Raw genomic sequence first — 10,000 nt, 5'->3', positions numbered from 1 at the left:
AAGGGCACGCCTGCACGCAGACACTGAACGCTGTGGAGCAAGGAGTACCTTTGGGTCTGGAGCTCCTCCGTGTCCGTCCTCGGGGCTCCAGTCTGCCCGCCGCTCTCCCGCCCGCCGCCTGCGGGGCCGCCCTGTCCCCCGCGGCCTCCGGGCTGCCGTCGGGATGCAGCTTCTGGGCCTTGACGTTCAGCCTTGCGACGTTCAGCATCTTTAGGGAGCGGCACATGGTCTTCATTTTCTGACGCACAGGCGTGCGAGGGACGCCTCCTACCAGCCATGGGGGGAGGGAAAGTAAAAGAGATTTTACCGCCCTGGACCAAGAACTACTTCAGTTACCAAAAAGACAAAAACCCTGCACTAAGAGCTACTTTGCCCATTTTTAAAAAATACATTTTTTACTGATTTTTTTACAGAGAGGAAGAGAGAGGGATAGACAGTTAGAAACATCGATGAGAGAGAATCATCGATCAGCTGCCTCTTGCATACCCCCTACTGGGGATGTGCCCGCAACCAAGGTACATGCCCTTGGCCGGAATCGAACCCGGGACCCTTCAGTCCGCAGGCTGATGCTCCATCCACTGAGCCAAACCAGTTTCGGCTACTTTGCCCGTTTTATGATGCAAAAACTTTTCCTGGAAGCTTATGCCAAGGAAATCACTAAAGAACCAATCAAATCATACACATGATGTACACTACAGTACCATTTACAGTAACAGTATCAATCAAAATATTCAACAACAAAAGAATTCTGTAAATTTCGTTAAGCAGTGAGGTGGAATAGTAACTGAAAAGGCAAGACAGCAGATGAACGAATAATTCTGTAAGCGACACGCAAAGTTGTATTTAAATTTGTTAGAATGAAAAATGAAAATGGCTAATTCATTAAGAAGGTAAAATTGTGGCTCGTTTTTTATTATTTTGTTAATCTTCACTAAAGTATAATTTGTCCACGGATTTTTAGAGTGGAAAGGTGGGGGAGAGAAAAAGAGAAACATCAATATGAGGAGGATTGGTTGGTTGCCTCCAGCACACCCCCCTCAGCCAGGGCCAGGGACTGAACCTGCAACCCAGGTACCTGCCTCACCAGAATCAAACCTCAGGCCCTTCAGTGCACAGGCCAACACTCTAACCAGTGAGCCACACCGGCCAGGGTTGTACTAATGTAATTATTTTGAAATTTAAAACTAGAAGAACTTGTCCTTGTTTGTTCAGTTACCATTTTCAACCTCATTTTGGGGAGTATTAACCCTTTAAAACATTCAGTCTCCAAAAATACTCAGGAAAGCTCCCTGGTAGGAGCGTACGTTTCTTTTTGCCGTCCTCCTGGTTAGACGCGGCGGGCTCTTCACGAGACTTTCTCAGGTAGAGCTCGGACAGGCGGCGTGTGACCTCACTCTCAGTCTTGGAAGATTCTTCCTTATTGGGCGGGGCAGCCTGCAGTAGCCTGTGAACAAGTCAAGAGGGCTGTGTGAAGCTGAAATTCTCATTTCCCAAAATGCCTTTGAGACAAAACGACAATAACAACCAGATCCCTCCAAGACTAAATGCTTGTTAACAGTTTGCCATATCTGCTTCAGATCTTTTGTTTTTAATAAAATTTAGCATTATAGACACAGAGAAAACCCCAATTTTTTCCCAACAACCGGCATAAACTGCTATTTTATGTTGTAAATTGTTTAAAAATATACTATTCCATCCTTTTATGATTTTGATTGTACTTAACATCATTTCATGTGCAAATAAATAGGTATTAAGTATATTCATGTTGTGCTACCATTACCCCATCCATCTCCACAACTGTCTTCATCTTGTAAAACTGAAACTGTACACCCATTAAACACTCTCCATTTGTAATTAGTTTTCATTTATTTTTTTTAACTATGAAATTTAGTTTAATTTCAGTAGAAGCGGTTTTTAATATGATCCTACCGGTTTTAAATTTGCTTTTCAGAATTGTTCCCCCCCAATTATAGCCGACACTATTTTATATTAGTTGCAGCATAGTAATTAGACGTTTATATGATTTATAAAGTGGAGCCCCAACAAGTCTAGCACACACCTGGCACCATATATAGTTACGTAATTAGTTTTGTACCTTATTGAACTATACTAATAAAATGTGGTATGTTATGAAAAGAAAAAAAAAAAAACCCACCCACATCGAGATAACTGAGAGCTGATTTCAATGACCGATTCCCAGAGAAATAAAAGGAGTTTTACCAAAATGACTCCATCAGGTTGGAACTGGCGCCACTGAGGCTGGAGCAGGGAAACCAGCTCTCGGCAACAGCGGTTCGCCAGGGCGCGGTGCGGCCAAGCTCCTGCTGGACCCACTCTGGACAGGGAGGAGCTGCGGGGACGAGCAGAGACGGAAGGGAAAGAGGCATGAGGACCAAAGTGGTCATCCCCGTCTCTGGCCTGCCACGGGCTGACCGCCTTCTCCCCGAGGACATACAAAGCGCAGCACTGACAACCTTCCTTCGTCTGCACCCCTCCCCCAGGCCAGTGTCTATGGAAACGGCTGTGCTGACAATGCACAAGCGCAGGCTTAGGGCTGCTCCCCAAACACAGCGGACCCACCTGCCCAGGGCATCTCAGGGAGTTTGCTCCCTGCAGCTCCCTTCAGGCCTGGGTTCAAATATGGCTTTTCCAAGCAAGCCCATTTAAAAAGGCACTCCTCCTGTCCCTTAACTGCCCCATTCCCTTTTTTCTGTTTATTATATAGCATGTATCGCTCTCAAATGTCCTCTAGAATTCCCTTAGTTTATTGTCCTGTATTCCAACTGAATGGTACACTCAGTGAGAACAAGACCTCGGTTTACTCTGTTCACTGGTGTATTATTCCCAATACGAAGGACAGCGCCTGACATGCAGCAGGCACTCACTAAATCTGTTGAATAAATGAATAAATGGAAGAAATAGCAAGTTAATTGCATGTTCATCTACCTAGCATAAATGACAATGCCATGAACTGGAAGGCAGGCAGAATCATGGCAGTTTCACGTGCAGTCTTTAGTAAATACATTAAAAACCAGGTTTCATCTTATTCTCTAATTTAAAAGCGATTTCGGAGCCTTTGGCCTCCTCTGAATGCTTCAGAATTCTGTCAAAAATGACCATTTAAATTACCTAAAATACTAGTTTGCTCTGACCTGTTTTATAACAGAGGCCCAGTGCACAAAATTTGTGCACTGGGAGGGGCTGTCCCTCAGCCCGGCCTGAGCCCTTGTCTGGGGATCAGGCCTAAGCCAGCAGTCAGACAGCCCTCTCGCAGTCTGAGACCCCTCTCCTCACTGCCTGCCTGCAGCAGAGACGGGAGAGCCTTCCGCCACTGCTGTTGTACTTGCCAGCCGTGAGCCTGGCTTCTGGCCGAGCAGCACTCCCCCTGTGGGAGCATCTGGCCCCTGGTGGTCAGTGTGCATCATAGCAACCGGCCCTTCCACCTTTCGATCAATTTGCATATTAGGGTTTTATTACATAGGATACTGGGGTTCTACTGAGAGCAGAGTTGGGGGGGGGGGGGTGCCAGCTGATGGTTGTGAACTTACCGGAGGTAGACGGGTCTTCCCGTAAACCCAAGGTCGGACCCAACACGACCCCCATGACATCGGAACACAGGGATGTGGTGTCCAGGGGGTTCTCGGCCACAGCTGTTTGGAGAAAATGCCTCTGAAATGCAGCCGCCTCGGTGCGGAGCACGGTGAGAACGGTAGTGGTGGTAGAGAGCGGGGAAATTACTCCTGTGACGGGGGGCCAGCCGTCACCGGGGTCCACGCTGGCGACCTACAGAGGAAGTTCCAGCTGGTTGAGAACATTGCTGACGTGCATAAAGGAGAAAGCAGGCCGGTGAGAGGCCAGGACGGTTTTCCCAGGCCTTAGAGAGAATGTAATTTAGCTTAATGGGATAAAGATACATGCAATGGCCCTAACCGGTGTGGCTCCGTGGATAGAGCGTCAACCTGCAGACTAAAAGGTCACAGGTTTGATTCCGGTCAGGGGCATGTACCTTGGTTGCGGGCACATCCCCAGTAGGAGGTGTGCAGGAGGCAGCTGATCAATGTTTCTCTCTCATTGATGTTTCTATCTCATTCCTTTCTTCTCTGTAAAAAATCAATAAAATATATTTTTTTTAAAAAAGATACATGCAATGTTATAAACTGCTTCTTCACTGATAAGCACTGTCGTCATCCACAGTGTAGACGATATTATTATTTACACAAGCACCACCTGTTGCACTGAGATGATATTACAGAGGACAATCCTGGGCGTTTCACAAACACACTCATTCCCCTTTACCAGTGATTTAGACCAGCGGCTGCCAACCCTTTGGACCTCATGGACCACCAGTGGTCCATGGACCACCAGCTGCCGACCACTATATTAGACAGGGATGACCCAACGTGTGGGAGGCCTACCAGGTGTAACTCTTCGGCAGTCAGCCTGTGGACCAGCTGCTGGAACAATGACCTGTGGGCCGGCTGCTTCTCCTCCGGACTCCAGAGCATCCAGCTGTCGGTGCCCAGCAGGCTGCTCGCTGGGAGGGACCATTGGGAGGCCGTGCCGTCCAGGAAAATTCTGACTGGCTTCTGAAAATGTCTCTGATGCATGGCTAAGGGCTCTAGGACGACTGTCCATGCTTCTTGAGTCTCTTCGCCTGTTAGGAAGAGAGAACATTAAAATCGGGACGAAACAAACACTCACTAAAAGATTTGATAGCAAGAGAAAAGCTAGAATGTCAGCTGAGTACTAGGATCGCCACTTAGTTCACACTCGGCCCTCATTCTGCTGCCAAGTTCCTATTGCTTCCCGGGAAAAGCTGTGCACGGGCGGAACTGCAAGGGCACGACTGGATGTCATACGTTCTTTTTTTTTTCTCTTTTTTTTAAGTATATTTTATTGATAATTTACGGAGAGGAAGGGTAAGGGATAGAAAGTTAGAAACATCGATGAGAGAGAAACATCGATCAGCTGCCTCCTGCACACCTCCTACTGGGGATGTGCCTGCAACCCTTCCCTGTGGCACCTCTGACTTGGCTCAGACATATTTTAATTACAATCACTCAGTGCCTGGGCTGTGGAAAGCCTAGAGAATTTGAAAGCATAGGCCTGCCTTAAAGAAATGTATATAAATGACACCCCCTCCACCCCAACATTATTTGCTTACCTTCAACAGGGAGAAATAACGTTCCTTCCGTCCGTGGAAACGAGGCTTCGTACTCGGGAGAATTGCAGAGCAGACAGTTTAAGATGGAGTCTGTGGGCAGTGCTGACACCCACGAGGAGAGGGGAGGCTCACGGGGGAGCTGGGTCTCCCCAGCTTTCGTACCATCTGGGCTCAAAGTCTCCAACGGCAAGACGGTGCCCCCCACGTGCTGGAGCAGTTCACACAGCGTCCAGTACCCAAGGTGGTCCGGGGACTCCCACAGCTAAAATGAAATTACGAAGAACCTCGGGTTATTCCAAAGAAGGCATTCAGCTAAATGTGAGGGAAATCGGGAGGAAGGAAAGGTGATTTCTACTCTGAGCGAACAAATGGCACAATCATGTATCTGTTGGACTCAACACAGAAAATGGCCAGCGTCTTATCACCGTACAGTCCAAGAATGTAATCTATACTAATAAAAGGGTAATATGCAAATTGGTCGGGACACCCTCACGATAACGACCAAATAGCAGGCTTCATGGGGCAATGATGTCGGTTAGTGAGGGGTGGCCAAACGACTGAACAAGCAGGCTGCATGGGGTGACCAGGCTGGCAGAGGGAACAGTTGAGGACAATAAGGCAAGGGGGTGGGGGGGGGGGCAGTTAGGGGCAACCAGACCAGCAGAGGGGGGTCAGTGAGGGGTGACTAGGCTGGCAAGAGGGACATTTAGGGGCAACCAGGCCAGTGGGGGAGGTGATGGGGCAGGCGAGGGGACAGTGGGGATAACTAGGCCGGCAGTTAGGGGCAATCAGGCTGGCAGGTAGAGGCGGTTAGGAGTGATCAGGCTGCAGGGGCAGGCAGTCAGGGATGATCAGGCAAGCAGGCAGGTGAACAGTTAGGAGAAGGAAGGAAATAAATTAAGATCAGAGCAGAAGATAAAGCATATAGAGACCAAAGAAACAATACAAAAGATAAACAAAACCAAGAGTTGGTTCTTTGAAAGGATAAACAAGATTGACGAACCTCTAGCCAGGCTCACCAAGAAGCAAAGAGGGAGGACCAAATAAACAAAATCAGAAATGAAAGAGATGAAATAACAACAGATCCCGCCAAAATACAAAGTACTGTTACAAAATACTTCGAACAACTTATTCCAACAAACTGGACAACCTGGAGGAAATGAACAGATTCCTAGAAAAATACAACCTTCCAAAACTCAATCAGGAAGAATCTAGACAGCTCAATAGGCCAGTAACTACGGAAGAAATTGAAGAAGCCATCAAAAAGCTTCCGGTAAACAAAAGCCTGGGGACAAACAGCTTCACAGGAGAGTTTTGCCAAACATTCAAGGAAGAACTAAAACCTATCCTCCTAAAAAAAATTCCAAAAAATTCAAGAGGAAGGAACACTTCCAAGCTCCTATTATGAAGCCAGCATCACCCTAATACCAAAACTAGATAAAGACAACACAATGAGAGAGAACTACAGGCCAATATGCCTCATGAACGTAGATGCCAAAATCCTCAACAAAATTCTAGCAAATCGGCTCCAGCAGTACATCAAAAAGATCATACACCATGACTAAGTAGGATTTATCCCAGGGATGCAAGGATGGTACAATAGCAGCAAATCAATAAACATGATACATCACATAAACACATTGAGAGATAAAAATCCATAGTCATCTCAATTGATGCAGAAAAAGCATTTGACAAAATCCAACACACTTTCCTGATAAAAACTCTCAACAAGGTGGGAATAGAAGGATCATACCTCAACATAATAAAGCTATATGTGATAAACCCACAGCAAACATCATACTCAATGGGCAAAAACTAAAACCATTTCCCCTAAGAATAGGAACAAGACAGGGATGCCCACTCTCACCACTCCTGTTTGACATAGTACTGGAAGTATTAACCATTGCAATTAGACAAGAAGAAGAAATAAAAGGCATCCAAATTGGGAAAGAAGTAAAACTGTCCTTATTTACAGATGACATGATATTGTACATAAAAAACCCAGAAGACTCCATCAAAAACTAATAGACTTAATAAATGAATTCGGCAATGTAGCAAGATACAAAATTAACACCAAGAAATCTATGGTCTTTCTATACACCAATAGTGAACTTACAGAAAGAGAGACCAAAAAAATTAACATATCTAGGAATAGACTTAAGGAAGTAAAAAAACCTATACTTGGAAAACTACAGGACACTAAAAAAAAAAAAAAGAGAGAGATAGAGGAAAATGTTAACAGAATGAAGAACATACCATGTTCATGGATTGGTAGAATCAACATCATTAAAATGTCCATACTACCCAAAACAATTTATAGATGCAATACGCTCCCCATTAAAAAACCAATGGCTTATTTCACAGATCTAGAAAGAATTCTCCAAAAATTCATCTGGAATAAAAAAGGGCCCCGAATAGCCTCAGTAATCCTGATAAAGAAGAATAAAGTAGGAGGGATCTCAATACCAGATTTCATGCTGTAGTACAAAGCTAGTGTTCTCAAAACAGCCTGGTACTGGCACAAGAACAGACATATAGATCAATGGAATATAACAGAATCCACAAATCGACTCAAATCACTATGCCCAATTAATATTTGTCAAAGGAGGCATGAACGTACAATGGAGTCAAGACAGTCTCTTCAATAAATCACGTCGGGAAAATTGGACAGATACATGCAAAAAAACGAAACTAGACCACCAACTTACATCATACACAAAAATAAACTCAAAAATGGTTAAAGGACTTAAACAGAAGACAGGAAACCATAAAAATACTAGAGGAATTCACAGGCAGCAAAATCTCAGACATATGCCGGGAAGAACTTCGCTGAAACTGCCCCTAGGGCAATAAAAGCTAAAGAGAAAATAAACAAATGGGACTACATCAAAATAAAAAGCTTTCCCACAGCAAAAGAAACCATCAACAAAACAACAAGAAAGCCCACAGTATGGGAGAACATATTTGCAAATGTTATCACTGATAAAGGTTTAATCTCCAACATCTACAGGCAGCTTATACAACTTAATAAAAGGAAGATAAATGACCCAATAAAGAAACAGGCAACGGACCTAAATAGAATCTTTTCTAAAGAAGATAGGAAGGCCCAGAGGCACATGAAAACATGCTCAAAGTCACTAATTAACCGAGAGATGCAAATCAAAACGACAATGCAGTACGATGTTTCTCTCTCATCGATGTTTCTGGCTCGCTATCCCTCTCCCTTCCTCTCTGTAAAAAATCAATATATATATAAAACTATTCTGAAAAGAAAACGGGGGCGGGGGTGGGGGGGTGGGGGAGAAGAATCTCCAGACCCCCATCTGCAAAGATGTAGTTCTAGTCGGTGTAAGATTTGATATTATCCCAACTGTGGACTGTGCCCAACATTTGCTTTGCTGCCAGAACAAGTGTTAAGTCCTAGGTTTCCATTTTCCCCACCAAACGGGTACCATCTCCGTAGGCATTTCTGTCCTTTTCTTTGACAAGCCTGCTGCCTTGTTTTGCATTTTGCTATACCTTGGAGGGTGGGGGGGTGGCTTTGTATGTGAAAGGTGCTGACATTTTTATTTACTTTTTTAAAAATGTATTTTATTGATTTTTTTTTTTACAGAGAAGAAGGGAGAGGGATAGAGAACTAGAAACATCGATGAGTGAGAGACATCGATCAGCTGCCTCCTGCACACCTCCTCCTGGGGACGTGCCCGCAACCAAGGTACATGCCCCTGACCGGAATCGAACCCGGGACCCTTCAGACTGCAGGTTGACGCTCTATCCACTGAGCCAAACCGGTCTCGGTGGTGTTGAAAATTTTAACATATTATGTCATTATTTGAGTAACTGCTCATTCCCCATTTGTAATCTTACAACCTAACCCACTTATTGATTAGCAACACGCATTTCCACAAACCGGAATCAGCTTTCACCTGGTGAAACCACACCTTCCCACCTGGGGCCTGCGGATAGATGAGCCCCTCCCATTTCCTGACTTCCTCTCCGAGTCTCACGCTTGCCTTTCCCGTGTCTCAAATCAACTCAAGTTCATCTCTCGCTCAGATCGGTACGTCAGGTCATCTCTCTGCCTGGAATGTTCTTTCCCAACCTCCACACTCCTCCTCCTTCACCATTCAATTCTCTGTTCCGAGGTGACTGCCATTCAGCTGAGCACAACACCCCGCACACACCCCTTCTACCACACCCCTCCCCAGCTGTCTTTTTTTTTTTTTTTAATATATTAGGCACAGCGCCAATTCTTTTTTTTTTATATTTTATTGATTTTATACAGAGAGGAAGAGAGGGGGATAGAGAGTTAGAAACATCGATGAGAGAGAAAACATCGACCAGCTGCCTCCTGCACACCCTCCTACCGGGGATGTGCCCGCAACCAAGGTCCATGCCCTTGACCGGAATCGAACCCGGGACCTTTCAGTCCGCGCGCGCGCCGGCGCTCTACCCACTGAGCCACACCGGCTCCGGCGCGAGGCCCTCGCCTGGTGTCTTGCTTATTATAGGCCGCTCCAAACCCGGTGAAACCCCCGAAGGCACGGCGCCCTCTCACCTTTGACCTCTCGGCGGTGTCCACCCAGTACAACGTGACCTTCCGGGTGACCATGACCTCCTGGAGCCTCCTGGGCAGCAGCTTGTCCATCAGCTGCTTCGGGGTGGGCGGCGGGGCCTGGGCCTGGGCCTGGGCCTCGCAGCCGCCGGACACGAACTGGAGCAGCTCCCGCCGCGAGCGCGGGCAGGGGCCGAGCAGGAGGACGGCGTTGGCGAAGCCCCCGAGCGCCGCGCCGGCCTCGGCGGCCTCGTCGCTCTCGGCGTCCAGCAGGCGCCTCC

General features: G+C 46.4%; 1 protein-coding gene across 1 annotated transcript in view; it reads right to left on the bottom strand.

Moving 5' to 3' along the window:
- TICRR (TOPBP1 interacting checkpoint and replication regulator) overlaps window positions 1–9,995 on the bottom strand; it is a gene marked incomplete at its 5' end in the record, with an annotated part of 34,353 nt that extends 24,358 nt beyond the window's left edge. The window contains 7 exons of the mRNA XM_036415575.2: window positions 49–267; window positions 1,305–1,444; window positions 2,221–2,350; window positions 3,549–3,783; window positions 4,416–4,654; window positions 5,165–5,426; window positions 9,723–9,995. Of these exons, the coding sequence (XP_036271468.1) occupies window positions 49–267; window positions 1,305–1,444; window positions 2,221–2,350; window positions 3,549–3,783; window positions 4,416–4,654; window positions 5,165–5,426; window positions 9,723–9,995 (1,498 nt within the window). The remainder of the gene's footprint in view (window positions 1–48; window positions 268–1,304; window positions 1,445–2,220; window positions 2,351–3,548; window positions 3,784–4,415; window positions 4,655–5,164; window positions 5,427–9,722) is intronic.
- Window positions 9,996–10,000: the final 5 nt, after the last annotated feature.

This window comes from Pipistrellus kuhlii, unplaced genomic scaffold (assembly GCF_014108245.1).
Source record: "Pipistrellus kuhlii isolate mPipKuh1 unplaced genomic scaffold, mPipKuh1.p scaffold_m20_p_50, whole genome shotgun sequence".
NCBI lineage: Eukaryota > Metazoa > Chordata > Mammalia > Chiroptera > Vespertilionidae > Pipistrellus > Pipistrellus kuhlii.
Note: the sequence above shows the minus strand (reverse complement) of the source record. Positions and strands in the feature narration are given on the sequence as shown.